At 36.9% G+C, this 22,529-nt stretch overlaps 1 protein-coding gene across 2 annotated transcripts; it reads right to left on the minus strand.

The window, feature by feature from the left end:
• Positions 1 to 1,230: 1,230 nt before the first annotated feature.
• Positions 1,231 to 20,084, minus strand: mapk13 (mitogen-activated protein kinase 13). 2 transcript variants are annotated; one of them, XM_065270386.2, is made up of 12 exons: positions 19,707 to 20,082; positions 17,847 to 17,976; positions 17,468 to 17,526; positions 16,887 to 16,992; positions 15,041 to 15,070; positions 12,426 to 12,473; positions 12,223 to 12,337; positions 9,566 to 9,637; positions 8,937 to 9,016; positions 8,596 to 8,674; positions 3,908 to 4,081; positions 1,231 to 3,817 (listed from the first exon to the last, which is right to left on the minus strand). In XM_065270386.2, exons 1-12 carry the CDS (start codon positions 19,817 to 19,819, stop codon positions 3,735 to 3,737), a joined length of 1,089 nt encoding a protein of 362 aa, XP_065126458.1. In that variant the 5' UTR covers positions 19,820 to 20,082; the 3' UTR covers positions 1,231 to 3,734. The 2 variants fall into 2 exon arrangements, with proteins under 2 accessions (XP_065126458.1, XP_065126459.1); XM_065270387.2 differs by lacking the exons at positions 1,231 to 3,817; positions 3,908 to 4,081 and adding an exon at positions 4,088 to 5,469 and having other exon boundaries at positions 19,707 to 20,084.
• Positions 20,085 to 22,529: the final 2,445 nt, after the last annotated feature.

Consider the following 22,529-nt stretch of genomic DNA (forward strand, 5'->3'; position numbering starts at 1 on the left):
AGAGATGCAGCAAAAGCATTTGGCCAGAGATCAAAGAGGAGGATATTACAGGATAAACCAAACTTGAGTATTTGAGTCAACAAAGAATAAAGGTGCAAACAGACTAACGACTTGCATCAGAGAAAGTCACATTTCTAAATTTCCACACAAAAAAAAAACTATGTAATGCATAATCACACAAAAGATCATAAAAACAGTAAGAACTACCACAAACAAGTTTAGATCAGTGGTTCTCAAACTGGAGGCCGCGAGATGGTGCCAGGGGGGCCCCAGTTTTATGATATTTTATAAAATACATTAATTTATCATGAATTCTGTGTAATTAAAACAAAAAATAAGCCAACTAACCAACAACACTACTTTGTATAATTTAATATGTTATGTTTTGTTTAATTAAAATTTAGAACTAGTTTTTGTCAAAAACTTTCTTTCGAGGGCCGCGAAGGAATGCACCGTACGCAAGGGGGTCGCACGCTGAAAAAGTTTGAGAACCACTGGTTTAGATTGTGATCAATCAATTTGTTTTCAATGATGCATTCTTGAATTATTACATTTTGGTCTCCCCAATCCAGAACACTTTCATACTTGAAACACCATGGAAACGAGAGAAGCACTTAAGTTATAACATATCAGTTAAAATCCATCATAAAGTTTGTAACAATGGAGGTAACATCAAGCTCCTTAGGAAAACAGATCTGAATAGGCTTCTACATCTCACACCATTGTGCTAATAAAACCCAAATGTGCCATTTGTTGTGGCCAATCAATGAATTCGTTTACATTTTCGTCCAAGAACAACATCCTGTCACACCTTTCAAAGTGGCTAAACAAGACTCAAGTAGCTACCTAAGCATTGAGTGTTTTTGAATCACTACAGAACTAAGTCACAATATTGTTTAGCCGAGAGTTTATCATACCTCTGTCAGTCTGTCTATGGTCGTGAACTGCATATTTTTGCGTCCGGGGGCATTATGTCACTTTAACCGATAAACCCCATTTAGTTTTGGGTATTTTTGATAATAAATACAAATTTGCAAAAATTTGGTATGGCAACTGTCCATACCAATTTAATACAAGTTTAAGGCAACTGTTAAAAATGATTAAATGATTAAGAATTCAAAATAAGATACCTTGGAATCATTTTATGTTTGCAACCTTTAGAAAACAAATTTCACAAATAGTTGTTGGGATTACCGACAAGCTTTTGCCCAGCAATTTGTGTCAAGGTAGTACAACCGCAATCATGGGCCTTTTATTTAGAAGTGAACAAGTATAAACAGTAAACATATCATCACATCAAACAGTGAACCCCAGGTGCTCTTTATGGATGAATGAAAAGTCTCTCAAAAACTGAAAAAATAACTAATTACACTTTATGTGTCAAGTGGTACAACCAATGTAAACCTAGAAAAAATGATATTTTATCAAACACGTATTAATTGTATTTTAAAGTATATTTATGAATTTGATATCACAGGCGAAACCTTATACAGCATCCAAGTATAAGTCTGTTAAATGTGAATTCATTGTAAAGTCAAAGAGTTCAACTGCTATGAATGCTCATATAATAATAATAAAGAAAAAAACATTAAGCTAAATAATTGTAATTTAGCTAATACTTTTAGTTTAAAAAAAAATGCAAGCTAAGGTTGTCTATAATTGTTTTTACACAAAAATGATGGTTCTTAAATGTATAGTTTTCAAATGTTATAATTTTAAATGCCACCATCAAACAAATCAGCATGCAACAGGGAGCACTTCAAAACTTTTCTGGCAAAAAGACAGATGATTGGTTGTACCACCTGACATTTATTTGAATGTGGATATTACAAATATTATGGAAAAATAATAAAATGTACTGAAATGTTATTTAATAAACAAAACATTTTAAAAACATTGTTCCTGACTCAAAAATATTCAATACATTCATTTTTAAAACATTTTTTAGGAGCTTGTTTTGTCACTGACCCTTATATGAAGCTCTCTTTTGTAGAGCAGTTCATTTCCTTGTAGTATTTTGGGGGATAGTTCACCCACTTAAAAAAAATATATCATAATCTTTCCCATATGAACGTGGATGATGAAGATCGGAAAAGTACAGAAAAAGGATTGTATATGGTTTGTGCCATTTGTAACCTTCAAATCCTGGCTAAAATCTCATTACTAGGAATATAAAGTTTGATTTCAATCTTTCACATGATGTTACTCAGTCAATATTAAAGATATCAAGAGTATTTTTCACAGAATTGATGTTGATGTAGAAAACAGTAAATCACAAACAAAATACTTGGCTGGGTTTTCAGACTGGGTCACAAATGAAAGGTTAAACTGAAAAGTGTGTCATGTTGGGGCTTGACTTTTGGTTTACTGGCCCGTGTGGTGTGGTCATTGCCCACTCATTTTCACCAAAACCCAGCCCACAGAAAGTGATAAATAACAGTAACTGTAGGCTGAAATCACATGTGTTTGTTTCAAAAATCATTTTTTTAAAGCTATGAGGGTTTGATCAAGTGTGGTTTTCTTTGTTTTTGTTCAATAAATCTTAACATTATAGGCAGCAGTTTTATTAGGCAGCAAAACCTTAATCCACTACTTGGACACGTATTTACATTTTCTTTTGTTTACATTTACTGTGTTGTTATTAATAAAAGATACAGTCTGATTTTGTGATTTAATTTTTAAATGCCAATGACTATTCACAGGCACACCCGAGTTATCATTTGCCCCGTACACACTTCAAAGTTTCGGGAGCGACAATGTATTTAAATGTGGGATTGAATCCAGTCTCATCTTTCCATGTCTGTACAGAACAAGACTCAGTCCCGAAAATGCAATGATTGACACAGAGGTAACCACAGCAACATACCCATTCACTGCTTTAACCAAAATAATAATGCAGCTTTATGTTCAACAATTTTAATAAACCCTCTGCCTTTGCATTGTGTGTTGTAGTGTGAGGTTACTTCACAGTGCGCTGTCTTGCAGTGTTGCCATGTTCACGTCTTTTTTGGGCTTACATAATGTGCGGCGCTTAACCGTTCCATGAACAATGAAACGATCAAGTTTTTGTTGTTATTAAAGTGGGAACGTGCTGGTCCCAATATTTTGGTCTTTGGGGTAAAGCATTAATTTGGTAAAAGAGTGTGATTGTCAATTGCGTAAATGAGAACAGGATTACGTATTAAAAAGTGAAGTGACAACCGAATTTAGCTGCAGTGTGTACGAGGCCAGATGCACTTTTCACAAAGCAGGCCCAATATAACAGTGCATGGTACCTTTGGTACTTATCAAACATCCCTTGTAATGTTCTGCTCTGTTTGTAAAGTAACCACAAAGTCAATGTTTTTACTTTATAAAGTATATCATCCTATATCACATGGGCTCAGAAGATTTAATATACTTTATGTAGGACTATAGCACCCAAGTCATATCAAGCAATAAGGGTGAGAGAATAATGACAGAATTTCATTTTTGGGTGAACTATCCCAGCAAGGTGCTAAACAACATTAGGAATAAATGAAGGACAGTTACCACTATATATAAAAAAATATTACCCATACATACCCCCCTCCCAGTGGCCTAGAAGTACCACATACTCCTCAAGCAGTCAGGTGTTTTACAAAATACTCAAATTCGTATACAGTAAGGAGTAAACACACAATCCATAGTAGAGATTGAAGGCCTAAAATGTATGATTGTAATACAGTATTTCATTAACACTAGTCAAAGCCTCACTATGTCATTGTAAGCGTGTTTCTTCTCTTTGAATCTCTTCTTGGGAACGGAACAAAACTTCTGACTTCTTTAAATGATAAACCTGCGAATAGAGCGATCAAAACATTTAATGCATTCAGTATATGCATGTGATATCATGCAACATATAACATAAAAAAAAACATTGACTCACGTTTCCATTCTTCTAAGGGCAATGTGGCGTTGTCGTAGCTGTCGTCATATGGCGTCGGCTCTGGCCAGTCGTCTGGGTCCCTCAGGCCATCAAAATAACTGTGTGCCAATGCACCATCAGCAGTGAGACGGGCTCCTGCATCTAACACCAGCATCTTCTCAAGCAGGTCTACCGCTGGGATTAGTTAGCATGCAGGGGTGATTAGAAAGGACACACAAAGCAACAGCACTAGTTTAGCTTTAATGCTTGCATTAGTATAAATTAATGATGCATGATACTAAATGCATGTGCAGTTACCAATATTAAATTTTTTTTTGATCTACTGATAGTTTTGCTTTTTGTTTTAAAATATGATGTTGTGAAATCCTAGAAGTGCAGAGCGTACAAACTACATTCTGTTGTCATTGTTACCCAATTCAAAATAATCACACAGTATGAGATCTGATGTGTTTTCATTTGCAAGGACCCGATTGCAAAAAATCCTTAAGTTAAGAAAATCCTTTTCCATAAGATTAAGGTTACTCTTACTGAAACACAGATTGGATATATTGAAGGGTTTATTTAAGAAACCATAACGCTGTCAATAACTGTTGACCCTTAAATGCTAAAGTATCCCCTTAAAGCATGATTTAGTGCATGATTTTCGAAAAACACTGGAAAAGGGAGTCAGGCTGAGTACCAAAACACACTTGTAGCCAATCAGCAGTAAGGGGTGTGTCTACTAACTGCCTGGATTGCGTATGTGTGGGGCGGGTCTATCAAAAGAAGGTCCAGATTCTATTGGGGTAGGGGTGTGTTTGTTTAGGTGATTTCAAATATCAACATTGGCTTTCAGAGATCATGCACCCCGCCTTTAAGTTCTGATATGCATTGCTACAAAGCCTTTAGTGCCTACCCCCCCCCAAAAAAAATAAAAAATAAAAATAAGGGACCATAATAGATCCCTTTCCGTCAAATGCCAAGGCTGATTTCATGGTTATTAAAGAAGTGGAAGTACAGAGGCACATTTCTAATGATTGAAATAATCCCTGAAGTGATGCACAGTAATAAGGAGAATATCAGATTGATCATCAGTCAATCCAAAGTGCTTAAAGTTTCATTTGCTGTGAGGTTTTATGCATGCAGTACTTTACAGTCTGATATTGGCGACGTCTTCAATGTACACAAATTCGCCATCTGTTGAGCTGGGTCCCATCATGTTGATGTGAGATTTTTACAGCAACTGCTATGAGACTATCATAAAATGCTCAGCATAAACACTTAGGTAAATTTGTTTCTTCCCTCCCTCAGGGAAATCCTTATTTATTTATCTTGCACCAAGGCCAGGTTATAATCTGCCCTAATCATCGGCTGTTTTTTGATCTCCGGAAAAAAAATATCTGCTGATATCGATTGTAGGCCAATATATCAGTGCATCCATAGTATAAATGCATTGTTAATTATTATTTGTGAGTCCTATTGTGCAAGTATGGGGCAAGCTGAGCTGGTTTGATGATTTAGAGTCATTCTGATATTTAAATATGCGTCATTAAGGCTGATTAGACATTATTTTAAAGTGTTACCTAATTCAACAATAATAAAAACAATAATAAAGATTGTTAGCATTGCTGAGACTGGTTAATGTTAATTCATACATGTACTTATACAATGGTTCTCAACTCCAGTCCTCGGGCCCCCCTCCCAGAACATGTTACATGTTTCCATATATAAAACACCTGATTTAGTTCATCAGCTTGTTAGTGTGTTAATTAAGGAAATGTTCAAACATTCTGGACGGAGCCACCTGGAATCAGGTGTTTCATATAAGGAGACATCTAAAATATTTTGGGAGGGGGCCCGAGGAGGACTGGAGTTGAGAACCACTGTACTAATACATGTTTCACACTTACAAATGAACAGGAATAACAATGTACAGAAAAGTGTGAGCATTAATGTAGAATTACACGATATCTAATGTTTTCACATTCAAATGACAAACTTGACTTTAAAAGTATTTCTGTACTAACAACTATACATATTTAAAGGTATAGCGGAAGATTATCTTTTTCCGGGGGGATCATCAAGTCTATTGGTCATCCCAGTTGTCAATCATTCTGATGATATCTTTACGTAAGTCCGTCGTACGTGCTCATCCCTAGGTTCACTTTCTGCACATGCGCACTTTCAAGTGTATGGGCCCTATTTTAATGATCTGAAACGCAAGTGCGAAGCGCAATCCGCAAGTGACTTTGTGGGCGGATCTTGGGCGCTGTTGCTATTTTCCCGACGGGAGAAATAACTCTTGCTACGGGCGCAAATCAATAAGGGGTTGGTCTGAAGTAGGTTCATTATTCATAGGTGTGGTTTGGGCGTAACGTCAAATAAACCAATCAGAACGCTATCCAACATTCCCTTTAAACGCAAGGGTGCAAGTTCCATGGCGGGTTGCTATTATTATGACGGATTTACCAGGTGCACGCCAGGAGCGGTTCACAGCCGAGGAGACCGACGTCCTTGTAAGAGCAGTCAAAGACAGAGAAGTTGTTTTGTATGGGGATGGGAGAAACCCGCCCAAATCAGCGTAGGTTAAACAGGCGTGAGAGGAAATAGCCACAGTCTCATCAGCTGGCATCCCCATCGTTGCGCCAAGCGCTACAATGATGTCAGGAGACGGGGGAATCCCAAGCTTGCCAGCATAAATCGGGGACGCCGTGTATCGGGAGGTGGATCTGCCTCTACACAGACGCCAGCAGAGGACATCGCTGCGTCCACCCTCACCGCTGAAAGGGTTTGGGAGCTTTGAAATCGGACCCAAGAAACGCAAGCAAGGTCCAACCCTGAAGTACACTTACAAATCAAGTTCATATACATTAAGGTTTCTTATGAAAACATTTAATTACTATTTAGATAAAATAAACGTAATACAGCAACACAACAAACTTATGAAAATATTTTAATCGTTATTTGCATGATAATTTTTTAACGCAGCCACACAATAAATAAAAACTATCACCACAATGCTCACCACTATGATTCCCCTTATCTCATGTGTTAATATTTTTTATTGTAACAATTTATGATTTGCAAAAATAACTGTTGCATCTGTGTAGTTAGATAAGCAAAGTGTGTGCGTGTTGTGCACGCTATACATTATGGTCAAGCATGCGCCCTTAAAATAGCATAATGAACCACGCGCAACGCGCCACTGACTTTAGACTAGTTTTTTTTCTGGTCAGTGGCGCAATTGTTTTATGAAACTGCAAAATAGCATCAGGGATGGTTTGAGCCGCAACCCGCCTCTTTTTTGCGCTGAACCGCCCAGGGAGCGCAAGTTCATTCCCTAGTTTGCCGACGTGCGTCTGTGGAGGGAAAAACCCGCTGTGCACCGGTGCAAAATACGAATTATACATGCGTCACTGACAAAGTCAATTGCGCTGGGTGCAAGATAGGGCCCATGTGTGATGGTTTACGGTTTCAGCCATTCATTGAAGCTCGCGTTCTCACCGTATTTTTTCAAAATGTCTGAGGGTCGCAAGAGAAAGTGTCTACGAATTGTATGACAAGAAGAGAAAGGCCTCTGAAGAAAGAAACAAGACCAGAGTGTTTTTGGGAGAATATTTCACACAGGTTGATGCCTCAGTCGTGAAGTTTTCACCCGACAGGTAAAGTTTGGAGAAATCCATTTAAAATCACTGCTAGTAAAAGTTGATGTAAGCTATGATTAGCGATGCTAGCCCTGGCACAAGTCACGAACCGCACAGACAAGGTAAACATCTCAATGTATGAGCCATGCCGGCAGTAAACAGAGCGAAGAGAAGAACTAGGCTCTTGCATGCTCTCTCTTTCTCGTGCACGCGTTAATCGCTGTTCCCTCTCGGGAGGAGGTAGAGTGTTGCGCATGTGCATTTTTTTTTTAAAGTGGAGGGGTGCTTCTTTTAAAAAAATCTGGAAAATATTCTGCTATACCTTTAAACAACTTTTTTTGTAGGAATTGTAGATATTTCTATATTTAAATAATAACCTCAGTCCTAACAAAGCATTTTGTACTGATTGTTAGATATTACTATCATCAATTACTGAACATTCATGATATAAAGATCTATTATGATCAGGTGACATGTCAAACACATTTTTGCAGGAGCGTAGGAATCATGATGTAAATTAATGTGCATAGGGATGATATAAAACCAGCCTTGCTCATCAATATTAATTACACAATGTAAATTTGTCTTATGTCAGTACTAATGCTGTGGGTCAGGTCACTGGAAATGCTTGGTTGGGCAAAACATTAAGCTCTTAAAACTTAATTGATGATTATCTCCCGAACAGACGATGAGTGCTACCTTATAAATTGGGGGGGGGGCAGTAAGGATCCCTATGCCCCTGAATTTTGGCATGTCTATTAAATTCCCAGCTGAAATATATAACTAATCTCTACTGTCATGCAATAGCAAGCGTATATGTGTGGCAATCCATTCTGGTGGTGACATTCACATTCTACCTGAGGTTTTGAGGAAAATATAAAAACCATCTTACACTGCGAATACACTGCATCTTGTCATTTTGTCAGAAATAATGACACTTCACTTTGACAAGCAGAAACTTTGCAGGCAAAGTAAATCATAAGTTTTACAATGAAAAAAGCTTCTTGCATACCAACTAAGGTGACAATGTGGCAGAAAAGTAATTTTGTTATATTAGGGTTTTACCTTTTTTACTGGCTCTTGGAAACAACGCAGAGAAGTCCTTGCGTGGGTAGACGGGCAGTGAGCTGACGTAGCTCTTTGCCTGTTAAACAATGTACTGACTTTAAACAAGATAGAGACTGACAGCTAACCACAGCAACCATCATGCAAGATGTCAATAATTCATGCAAATGATTTCTCCAGACATTCAAGCCCAGATTATCATCTGCTATAAAATTACCAATTAATTTCTTGGTTACACTTCAGACTAAATGAAGACTCAGAGCTACCACACACACACAAAATGCATAATAAAGATAAATTAAGGAGCTGAAGTATTGAAGTGTATTTGTTTGTGCCGTTACCTCTTGACTTTCTAGTTTGCCAATAAATTCTTGACCAGGTGTCCCAGTAACTTTCATTATCTGAGTCAACTGATCCATGTCTGAATGTTAAACGTTAAAGACCCAAATACAATTCATATAAAATAAATAATTCATATTAAAAAATATAAAGAGCTCAGATACAAAACCCTTTAAGGGTGGCTGACATATTTTCTTGTAAATTAAAATTTTCATCAAACTCTTACTGTATGTTTAAGTTCACATTAATGTAAATTAAAAGATAAATAGTCAGTAACGGAAATCCCTTATTTTTCTGTCACTTTAATGGCACTTTAATATTTTTTTGGTTTTATCAAATTTGACTGTCTTTCACCGCAAAACCATCTAAGTGCATGCAAGCTTTTTTGGCCAAAACCTCCACTTTAAATGGGCTCAAAAATGTGGTCAATATACTAATAAATATGTTAAACCTAATTTAACCAGGTCCAAAAACCTCTCAATCATCATTATCTCATTTTGACCGAGGAGAAGTTTAGCAGCGTTTGCATCTGAGCTCTTCATTTGTATTTTGAGAAAACTTTCTTGGAATGTAGACCTAAAAAAAATAATACTTCAGTATGAATTAGGACAAAGTGAACGCTGAAGGATACAGTCTTTTCCTTTAAAGAGTGTTTTTCCATTGAACATTTCACCCATGATGCACCCAACCGACCAGATATCCACTAAAAAGAGAAAAAAAGCAACGATTGCAATAAATATTGAACTTTAATCATTACTTCTACAAGCACCGCCCATTAAAACAATGCAAACTATTTGACAAACAGCAGATTCATGCAGCGGTATTGGACTCTGTAATTTAGTATTGATCTTGGTAATAAAAATGAGAGAACATTTAGTCTGTTGAATTAAAGATTCATATCTGCATAATGAAAGGAAGGTGTGCATTTGTGAAAACATTCAGCTGAAGGAACACAAAGTCTGATTGTGACTACTAAAATATTTTTAGATAATCTGATATAAATACTAAAGTTTAATTATTCTATATTATAAAAAACTCAGAAGTCCCTCCTTCCAGTTAAAAGAACCAATCATCAATCGATAAAGACTGACGATGCTCTAGGGGAAGAGCTTTATAATTCATAGTCTCATGAAGTGCTTGCTATCCTGTGCGCATGCACAGTAGCACCAAGAAAAAACAGTGATTTTACCGCAATTTGAGCTTAAAGGGATACTCCAGCAAAATATCAAAATTACCCCATGCTATGATCTAAGATGCACATGTCCATCATCTTTCAGACAAACACATTTGGAGTTATTTTAGTAAATGTCCTTGCTTTTCCAAGCTTATAATGGGAGAAAACAGGGATCATGGAACAACTTATGACTTTAAAGCCGAAGAAATCCACAAGGCTCCAAGGGGTTAATAAAGTTTTTTCCAGCAGGGTTCCCACACCTTAGTTAACTTCAAATTCAAGGACCTTTCAAGGACTTTTAATACCCTCAAATTCAAGGACTAAATGTGGGGACACATTTCAAGTGAGAGCAAGGTTACATCGTGTTACCTTTTAAGATACATTGTTACAGTTCCCTTTCGAGGGAACTCACGCAAACACAACTATGCAAAAAAGCATTTTGGTATGAATCAACATTCGCATACAGAAGATATAAGCATTTAAAGTGAATAGTTTAGCACGTGTGCTTAAAAAGTCTAAAATTTTTATGATATTATCCTACACTACACAGGGAATAATATGGATTTTTCAGGAAAACTTCTTGCAAAAAATAGATTCAAGCACTTTCAATGACCTGTATCTATGTATGTATTCACAAACTTTCAAGGATTTAAAGGACCCGTGGGAAGCCTGTTGCAGATAATAAATGCAATTTTGTAAGAAAAATATTATGTTTGAACCTTAATAACTAGCTTCTGCTTACGACGCCATATTGGAGTAGCTGCGCATCAATAGTCACTGCGTGAGTCCAAGATGGTGTTATTACAAACTAGTTATTATAAACTAGTTATTACAGTTTATAAAGCTTGAAATATGGATTTTTTTCCTGAATGCAACCCCCTCCCTCTTCACTACTACGCAAGGGAATAGATGGGTATACCTGGTATCATTTTTGTATGACTCTCTTGCATCTGCAAGGGACTTTTGTTATACACATAGGTCACAGATGTTGCATTCTTTAACACCTTCTGAGTTAAGAAGTACAAACAGTAGTTTTTCCCTACACGCAAAGTTATAAAAAATGCACACCCTGCCACACGCACTCAGCGCATACCCAAATGTACAAGTTTGTGAACGCAAAGTGTGGGCAGACATGCACATGAGGGTTGTAGCTTTGCGTGCGGCTCGTCATCCTCCACCCTCCCTCGGGAAGCTTTTCTTCTTCTTCTTGTTTTATTGGCGGGTGTCGTCGGAAAGATATTTTACAGCTTTACTGCCGCCTGCTTTACTGGAGGTGAATGTAGCAAACATTAAATACAACCAGTGGGATTTTTATAGAAAGATAAAAAATACGTGAAATTATTTAAATGGGATGGGATAAAGTGGTAAAATACGGGAGAATCCCAGGAAAATGGAAGAGTTGACAGGTATGCTGATCTCTTAATGTAAAGCTTGGAGGAGCAAAGACATTTTCTAAAATAACTCCAAATGTGTTTGTCTGAAAGATGATGGACATGTGCATCTTGGATTACTTGAGGGTGTGTAAATCATGGGGTAATTTTGATATTTGGCTGGAGTATCCTTTTAAGAAAAAATAAAGTTATGGTATGGTTCATGTTTGTCAGAAAAATGTTATTTAATAGTGATTTTTACAGCCAGCGATTTTAAAGATAGCTGTCTTTCCCCATTCAATTAGATAGGATTTTAGTTTTGCATGACTGAAATATCTGCCCAGAGGCATTGCCCTAGTGACACCACTTCCCTAAAGGGACTATGTCAGTACTTAGGCTTAGTAAATAAAATTTTTCATTTAAATATGTAATTTATCCATTAATTAAATTCTGATGGTACTACAAATAAAACTACCTGTGGTATTGTTTAATTCATAATGAATGTAGTTATTATCTCATAAGTAAGCTCATTAAAATCCAATTAAAATGAAAACACTGTTGGCAAAGTATGAAATGCATTCAGTGGCATTAATCACATTTATGTAATCCTACAAATGAGATGACTCGGATGACTCAATCAAGAATTATTTAACGCTGTATTTTCATAACCAAACATGTTGGTTCCACTGAAAGACTTTGGCACTTGGGAGTTTTTTAAAAGGCGTGTCAGTAAAAACGTCTTGCCTGTCTGCGTGTAATGCATCCAGTTTAGAATGACCTCAGGGGCTCGATACCACCGCGTCACGACATAACCCGTCATCTCTGCTTCCGTGTGACGTGCCAGGCCAAAATCCAGGATCTGCAGCCAGACCAAAGACAGGGTGTTATTGTGAACTGTTAGCGGGTCGCTCTTCTCTCTTTTATGGTGAAAGAATGATGGCACCAACCTTCAGCTCACAATCCTGGTTAACTGCCAGATTTCCCGGTTTGAGGTCCTGCAATGCATTAAGGTGTTACTCTTGCACAAAGAAGATGTTGTCATGAGATATTATTAGTTGTTCCTAACAAAACTTGAATTGGAATGAAGCAATAGTTTTCACATGTTAAGTGTGCAGTGCAGCTGTGAACAGGTTTAAGCATGTACAAGAAATGCCTCACCAAACAGGAAACCACATGACAATACATAAAAGAGCAGAAGCAAAGTCTAAAACCTACTCATGACAATACACTTATACATATAATACAATAGTCTGCATTATACATGTGAAACAATGATAGATCATAGTACTGCTCCATGACTAACTTTCAGACACTTACTGACACGGCTCAGACTCTCGTATAGACGGTTTCAGCAGTAACAACATAAACAAACGGCTTTCGTGGTCAACATGTAACTCATGGTTTACTCCGATAAGAATAAATAACACTTTCATAAAAAATCTGATAATTTACCCACCCCCATGTCTTTCAAGATGTTGATGTCTTTCTTTGTTCAGTCAAGAAGAAATTAAGTTTTTTTTAGGAAAACATTTCAGGATTTTTCTCCATAAAGTGAACTTTAGTGGACCTCAACAGTTTACAGTTTCAATGCAGCTTTAAAGGACTCTAAACAATCCCAACGAGACATAAGGCTCTTATCTAGAAAAACCATTGTCACTTTCACCAAAATAAAGTACTTTTTAATCACAACTTCTTGTCTTGCACCAACCATGTGATGTTACGGTCTACGAATAACCTATGGCATAGCTACGGCATAGACCTTACGCACGACTATAACATGGGCTTAAAGGAACAGTATGTAAGAAATTTATATCAATTAATCATTAAATTGCCCTGAAATGTCACTAGATATTAAGAAATCATTTTCATTTCAAATACTTATATCACTGACAACAGTGGTCTGGCCAGGATATTGTCATTTAAAAAGTGGAGTTGCAGCCCTCAACTGATGTTTATGTTGTCGTTTGGTATATTGGCCACCAGTTGTGTGATTGCAGTACCAGTTTTAGCCACACGTTTTGTGATTGCAATACCAGTTTTGGCCACAATCCTACATACTGTTCCTTTAATGCGTGATTACATAATACGTAAGGTCATGCTAGCGCATCACACGGCTAGTGCAAGATGAAAAGTTGTGATTTAAAAGTGCATATTTAATTTTTTTTGGTGAAAATGCCGATGGTTTTGCTAGATAAGACCCTTATGTCTTGGTTGTGATCGTTTAGAGACCTTTGAAGCTGCATTGAAACGGTGAAGTCCACTAAAGTCCACTATGGCTATGTTTACATGCACAAAATTTTGTCAATCCAACTAAATTTAATACGATTGAAGGTACGACGATACACTTTACATGCACCCTAATCATTGCCATCTGATTTAAATGTTCGTTTACATTTGTATTATATAGAATCCGAAAACAAGAGTCTGCGCAAGCGCACAGCCAGGGTTGCCAGACTCACGTATCAAAACCATCTGACTGGACGTTCAAAACTAGCCCAAGAGCACCCCAACGACTACCAATAACTTATCAACGAAATAATTTAATCTTTAACCCGCAAAAAAAAAAAAAAAACTGGTGGAAACAGTTTAAACAGTGGCACAAATCTAAACTCCAAAAAAAGCAGAGGACTTGGCAACGCTACGCTGCGGACAGCATCTCTCGTGGAGTTCACGCTTTATCTCTGGATAAAAGTCAAAACAGAGTTGAAGTAAGTTGTTCTTAAGAAGTTTTCAGATATAGGGAATGACACTTTTCAAAAGCACAACGCTATTTTAAGTAGCCTAATGTTTTAAAAGTATACATAAACGCTGCAGAATTTAGTACATCGCGTGTACAGCGGGTGACCCCATTAACGTTACCTTAATAATGTGTTATGCGTATTTGTTGCATGTTTCTGTAACGAGATTCATAAATATAATACCTGAACTTGGAGTGCAAATGCCTGCGCATGTGCACAACGTATTTTTGCATCCGATTTGGAAAATACTAAGTTTCATGCGTTTACATGCGTACTTTTCTCCTGCTGATCGGATCACATATCAAAGTACACCACCCCTTCAATACGATCCAAATTTGCATCTGATCGTCCTCAATCGTATTGATTAAGACGTTTACATGAAGACTTTTCAATACGATTGAGCCATCAATACGATTACAAACGGATTATTTGGTTGCATGTAAACGTACCTTATATGGAGAAAATCCTGAAATGTTTTCCTCAAAAAAACTTAATTTCTTCTTAACTGAACAAAGAAAGACATAAACATCTTAGATGACATGGGGGTGAATAAATTATTGTTGACAATTACATATTTACTATATATGCATGCTCATCTTATGAGTATGTGATCCCTGTTGATAGTTCACCGATCAACACACATTAGCGAATTAGCGGTAACTAGATGTAATTCGTGGAGATGAAAGCCTCCCGAAGGAGCGCATTTACGCTTCCCAGCTAAGAACTACAGCGATCCCAAGAGATGCCATGTGTCTTTGATTCAGCTCTGTGTGGAAATGATAATTATGAGCAGATGCTGTTTATTCATCGCCAGTCTCACTTACTCTGTGAATGATGCCAGCACCATGAATGTACTGTGGAATGAACAGAAACACAGAGATCAAGTCAGTATTTATTCATTCTTTTCAATCCCATGTTTTTCTACTTAATTATACTAATAGAAATAAACTTATGAATTATTTTAATCCACACATTAGCTGTCTGTAGTTGTACACAAATCATTATTGTAAGTGCCTCGAAAACAGCTCTGCATGATTGTAAGGAGGACACATTTCTGTTCTGACCTAGTAAACGGCAGATGTCATTGGCAGAAGCCAAATTTATTTTTTTCCAAGTCAACATGAAAAGCATTTGCAGCTTATTTTCCGAATGAAACAGGAAAGGACCAACTGGATTGTGAATTGTGGTTTCATACCAGTTTGGAAGCAGACGTCAATGTGTTTTGCAGTGGAAAAGACAAGTTTTAGCTTATATCACACACAGATTAAAAAATCTTCAAGATTTGTCTTGATTTTGGTTGATTCAGACTGCCAGTGATTTTCCGGGATCTGTGCATGGGTTTACTCACACACATGCCGTAAAGACACAAGATGTGACTTGTAATGTATTTGTAATGTTCACATGGTGGATTTTTTCCTTAGCATACTAAGGTTGCTTGTTATTTTTTGCAAAACCATGCACATGACTTTTTGATTCTTCTTCAATGATAAACTAGCTCATGACGCGCTGTTCTATTAAGCTGCCGAACGATCTCAGTTTCAGTGTGAGAAGCTCCCTGATCTCAGCTTCATTCGAGTTTGTAGACATTTTTCACTGTGAATGTTAATTTGTAATAACAACCCGTGTCAAAGAGCTGAATATTACTGTGTTGTTGCAACGACACGCGTCCTCACTACCACTTGGTTGCCTTTTATTTACACAGGACATGTTGTCAACGTTACTTGGTCCCCGTAATGGGAGCAATTCCATAATCAATTAATGTTTGCATTCACACTGCAATTTTATGGAAATTTTCTGGGATCAACATGTTGTGTGAAAGGGTTTTAGTATTTTAATGTTATAGACTGGTGTATCATGCACAATAAGACCAGGCATATAAATGAAGTATAAATGAATATAGAAAAAAATTTGGTTTCATGTTAACTTTAAAGTGAAGATTGTAAAGTGTAGGTCATGATTTTGATGCCGCTTTGTCCTAAATTAGTGATATTTCAATAGTTACTTGGTTTCCATTTCTGTCAGGTTGTGCTGGGTAGCCCTATACACAGTGAAATCTCACCTTTCCAAAATTTAACACCAAATACATTGTAAATAAAACAATGTATTTTACATTTTAAAACAAGCAACTGGGTTAGGACTAGGGTTGCAAATGGGTGGAAAGTTTCATGAAAATTTCTGGAAACTTTCCATGGGAACTTAATCTGGGGAATTTTGAAAATATTCTAAATTGGAAACATAACAGGAATTGATGGGAATTTACGGGAATTATTTGGAAATTTATATAAACCATATCATATACAAACATAAATAAACATTTTGTTTGGTCATAAGCAGACATGCATGCAAGGTAATACACATTTGGAAAAATCCTGGTACTTACGCTAATCAAACCGTAGATCAAAAATCCTTCAGAAATCCTTCTAATATTAATGATTTTTGATCAAATAAATCTACGGTTTGATTAGCATAAGAGACTTCTTTGAAAAACATTAAAATAGTAATGTGTAACCAAATTCCCAGGTTATTCCCATAAATTCCTGTTAATTCCCATAGAAAGTTTCCAGCCTTGAAAATTCCAGGAATTTTGCAACCCTAGTTAGGACATCAGCTCAAATATAATTCTTATAAATATTATAATTCTGCCTCTCTGTGAGATTGTTTAAGTTTGACCTTTAGTCCGCACAGCATCTGATAGACCAGGAACTGCACACGATCTTCTGAGAGAAGGCCTTTCACTTTAGAGAGATCTGTGAACATGTACGGCATCACCAAGTAGCTAAAACAGAAAAGAGATTACATTTTGTTTATATTTTCTGTCAAATATCTACACACCCTCATGTTGCTCTAAACCCATTTTCCAGGGAACACAAAGGAAGAATTTTTGAAACTCTTTTGATACAGCAATTTATGCTTTACATCTGTCATACCCCCCCAAAAAAATACAAAGAAAGTGGCATAAGACTGGGAAAGATTTCCCAATCTTTGTAGTCATACAAGCCTGCACCATTGCTCGAAAATCTCTACATGTTGGGTTACAAATACACGCAAGATCCATAAGTAAGGAAGGTACGTCAAATGGACAACCTCAATGGACTGTTTTTACCTTTTTGGAGCTTGACAGATCTCATCACTATTAACCACTCTTTCATGATAAAGATGTATATAAAAAAAACGACATGATAGTGAAAAAGATGAACTACTCCTTTAAACTAGACATATGGGTAACTGTTAAAATTTCAGCCAAGACTTACAAGTCTTGGAAGTCTTCCAGTCTGGTGGCAGGAGTGAAGACGTCTAGCAGGCCTATCACCTGGTGTGCAACATTGACATAGTTCAAATAAAGGAAATTAGTCACATTTCTTTTCAGAACAAAATAATTGCATCATATTAATATTGAGCATTGGTAATTTTAACACTGCAATCACACATCAATGTGTCATCAATAGGAAACAAGCATTCTGTTCTGTACATAAACTAATGAGATGTTTTAAATTCACATGATGTCATTTATGCCCTAAAGTCCCAAACTTCTCTCAGGGTTGTACTGGAAACTAATAGTTAACTATGGAAACAATGCAACATTATTTGTAAACATAACATCAAGGTAAAGCAGGCACAAGAGATGCTCACATTTTCGTGTTTCATGTGCTTAAGGAGCCTCAGTTCACGATAGGCTCTCTTCGCAAAGATCTCTGACTGAAAGGGCCGGTGCAACTTTTTGATGGCCACCATCTCTTTGGTTTTGTTTTTGATGGCTGAACTGAAACAGGAAGAATGATCACAAACATAACATCGCCATCACAACAATGACAAATGCAATCAAAACATGCAGTTAAAAGTTCAATGTCCGGTTTTTAGAAATTCAGGAACTGATACTGAAACAAGATGATTAAAATAAAGTAAACAAAACAATTGTGTTGTTAGATGATAATACAGTTCAATCTTTGATTTTATCACATTTTGCTTTTAGTGCATTACTATGCAACACTGAAACGTTTTCAAAACCCTAAGAATGAGCCACACGTGTACTTATATGACCACAAACACAAGTGAGATTAATTGAATGTTACTTTACAGTATGAGCTTTGGATGCATGAAAAAATAAACTTGTGCAATTACACCGCATGTGACATGCTGATCGGAAGTGATGTATTTCAATGTGTTTTAATCAAAACACTGTGTGCACGCCAGTGAAAATTATTAATCTTTTAGTGGCGGTTTCCTGGACGGGGATTAGATTAGTCCTAGACTAGAATAAATGTAAGAGCTTGCACTAACATAGCTTAAAATACATCAGTGCCCTTTGTTTTTGCCTCAGAATGCACATTAGTAATGTTTTTAGAAAGGCATGTTTGTTCAAACTAGTTAGATTTCCTAATTTAACTAAGGACGACTACGACTGACACTAGGGGGCGAATTCTGACAGTCGTGTCCGAATGTGGTGTACAATGGAAAGGCGTTTTAGCATATATATCTTTAAAATTTTAAAAAAGAAAACAAAGTGCAATTTTTAGTCATTAGGTGAAGACTGACTATATGTTGTGAATACTTGAAATGTAGCAATTTATAAAAGTTAAACGGTTATAAACAAAAAAAGGATAAAGGGAACATTTCACAAGACTTTTTAAAGACCTTTAGGATCAAATCTTTGGTGTCCATAGAGTAGTGAAGTTTTATCTAAAAATATCATATACATAATTTATTATAGCATATTAAAATTGACACTTTGTAGGTGTGAGTGTGTGCCATTTTTTGGTATGTCCTTTGGTTGGATAGTGCAGATTAAGGGGCGGTATTATCCACTTCTGACAACATTTGTAGCCAAATTTTAATTAGCTATTTTTTCACATGCTTGCAAAGAGTGGTTTACCAAAACTAAGTTACTGGGTTGATATTTTCCACATTTTCTAGGTTAATAGAAGCACTGGGGACCCAATCATAGCACTTAAACATGGAAAAGTCAAATTTTCATGATATGACCCCTTTAAGAGCTCTGCATTACAGTTAGTGCTATACAAAATTCACGTGTTGATTATTTACACTTGCACTTTTTTTTTAACTATTAACATTTGGCTCTTTTAATGTTAAACTGCAATTGTTTTAAAAATATGAAAGACAATATGAGTTTTTAGTATTAAAAGGCAAAATATATTGGATACAAGATGTGTGCAACAGAAACAACATTATAACATATATACTAATACTATATATAATAAAAGATAAGAATAGGGGTAAAAGTTTGCCCGCATCTTTTAAAATCTGGCCCTCCCAGAAGAGTAACGTTAGTTGAAGACCCCTTAAAATAAAGATGCGTGCAAAATTAAGATTCAAACCAGATTATATCCAAGATATAACAGAAACAAAGCGATCTGCACTGCCTTGCCCAACATTACAGCACCATTTCAAGGGCACATTAGTTCACCGAGTCCTGCTTCATGTGGTAACCTGTTGAGAGGTAGTTTACCAGCGTCTACCTGTCAGTTAACTCACCACACACTGCCGTACGCCCCGGTTCCGATCTGCTTTAAACACACATACTTGTCCGGAACTTCCCATATCGTGTTGTTGATCTCCTCCCGACCGAACCCGACCGGTGACTCCATTTAGCGATGAAGGAAAACAGACAGAAAGCAAATCTTCACCGCGCACGCAGCGACTCCTACGCGATATTCTGCATGCGATCTGCGAAAGGTCACTGCGTAGGAACGAACTGGGCTCAGGCGAAATTAAAAACACACACGAACTGTTTACCGCGATTCATTTAGCGCCAAACGACCGCAGCATCGACACGCAAAATCACGAGCCATTGACACTTTCACTGTAGCTTTAGGGCTGTTATATGTTTGATGATGTCATATTCCAGTCGTTCACGCCCACTTTCGATTTCAAACAAGCGCCGGTTTGATTGACACTCGCAACAAATCCGGGTGAAAACAAATTCAACAATAACTTTGTCAAAAAAATGATGAAATCTGAAAAAAAAACACATGTGACCCAAAGCCATTTATTGTCAATGTGTGTAAGCTACAATGTACAATGAAAACTTTTTTGAATGCTTTTCCTCACCAAGACAAAATACAATGGACACACAAAATATACATATAGACCAAAACAAAAAATAAATATAAATTAAGCTATATTTTATACTAAATTAACCATGTTTTTTCTTTGTGGTAAAAGTGTAGTAACCATCCATGTTTTTGGTGTATTTGCTAATAGTCCTCCTAAAAAAATAAAAATAAAACCATTACAGAAAATTCTAATGGTTTTATTGGTTTTATTGGGAATTTTATTGGTTCTAATGGAATATGACCCAAAACACACTACAGTGTATTGGTTTTTGTTGGTCTCTTATGGTATGTATTGGTTTTATTGGTTCTATGTATTGGTTCTAATGGAATATGTCTTCCAGCATGACCAGCTAAGTCCAGCTAGACCAACTTAAAAAGTGACCAAAACGCAGCTAGACCAGCTTGCTACACCAGCAATACCATCTAAAACCAAGCTGGGAGACCAGCTAAAACCAGCTCACCAGCTTATGCTGGTCTTAGCTGGATTTTTTAGTAGGGCAGTTAAAACCAGCCTAAAGATAGCTGGTTACTGGTGTAGCAGGCTGATTTTCGAGGGGTTTGGCCATGTTTAGCTGGTCAGGATGAGAGACAGTGTCAGGGTCTTGACGAGGCTGGAAGACCAGCTTTGCCAGAGCCATCATAAACCAGCTACTTCCGTCTTAAAGTATCACGCTCACATTTTGGGAATTTAGCTTATTCAGCGTATCCCCCAGAGTTAGATAAATCCATACGTACCTTTCTCGTCTCCATGCGTGCTGTAACTCTGTCTGACGCAGCCCTCGCCAGCTTAGCTTAGCACAAAGACTGAAAGTGAATGGCTCCAGCTAGCAGTGATTTGCACAACTCTGACCGAACTCTCTGCTCCTCACCAGGGGCTTCTCGGGTGCTGTGAGCAAATCACTCCGCCCATGTAGCAGTGCTTCGCCTTCTGTGAATATAGTTCCCAGTATGTATGCTGTTAAAAGATCGCTGTGTCTCACCTTGTTATTTGTACACAGTGTGACTACACTAATCACAACAAACATAAATAGGAAAATGTTCACGTTATTTTGACACTTATTGGGACATTATGCTAGCTGGAGCCATTCACTTCCAGTCTTTCTGCTAAGCTAGCGGGGGCTGCATCAGACAGAGTTACAGCACGCACGGAGATGAGAAAGGTATGTATGGATTTATCTAACTCTGGGGGATACGGTGAATAAGCTAAATTCCCAAAATGTGGGCGTGTTCCTTTAAGCCAGTTAAGACCTTAGTCAAGCTGGCCAAGCTTTCAGCCTGACTAAGATCAGCTAAAATGTGTAAACAAAAACATAAAAAAATCCTTAGATTCTTTTGAAATCAATGTTTGAAATATACCTTGTTTCACACAAAATGGTCCCATTGACTTGGCCATATGTTTTTTTTTTTTTTTTTTTAATGGGTCCCATTTTTAGGGTGGACTACTCCTTTAAAGGATGTTTTATCATATTTAAAAACAAGACAAAAATGAGTTAAATTATTTTATTTTTGCAGGGTAACATTATTGAAATTAAACATTAATGGCCTGGTTTCACAGACAAGGCTTAGCTAAAGCCAGGATTAGGCCTTAATTAAATTAAGGTGTTTAAGCAACATGCCTTAGAAAAAGATGTTACTGGTGTGTATCTTGAAACAAATCAGTAGCACTGGCACTATTTAAGATCTGTCAGTGAAAGTTATTTTCTGTTGAGACACCTCAAACATTGAAACCTTTAATCCTTGTCTGTGAAATGGGGGTACATGTGTTGTTAAACAGTCTTTGCATCGGGGTAGAAACTATTTTTAAGTTTTGTCATGCTTTGTTTGAGTAATCTGCTGTTTACCAGAGGGCAGAAAAGAGAAGTGTATCTGTCCAGGGTGACTGTGGTCATTTGTGGCTTTGTCAACATAATTTGCCAAATTCATAATGCTGTTCTGTATAGCTACCTCAAGCACACTATTTTAGCATGACATTTGACAAAAAGATTTAAAGTTCTGGATAGTTTAGCATTAGGGGACAAAAACCTATTTTGCATAATAGGAATCGTACATTACTTAAGTGTATATGCTGTTTAGAAACTGTATACATGAATAATGTATGTACTGTATACATGAATAATGTATGTTTATCATACAATAGGGCATCTAGGCCCTTATCCTCTATCTGTCAGGACAAAATACTGCCCAGCTTCAGGACTCGTATGGCTAGATAGTGAAAGTGGGTGGCATATCCCCTAGGTATATC

This window comes from Paramisgurnus dabryanus, chromosome 11 (assembly GCF_030506205.2).
Source record: "Paramisgurnus dabryanus chromosome 11, PD_genome_1.1, whole genome shotgun sequence".
Classification (NCBI taxonomy): domain Eukaryota; kingdom Metazoa; phylum Chordata; class Actinopteri; order Cypriniformes; family Cobitidae; genus Paramisgurnus; species Paramisgurnus dabryanus.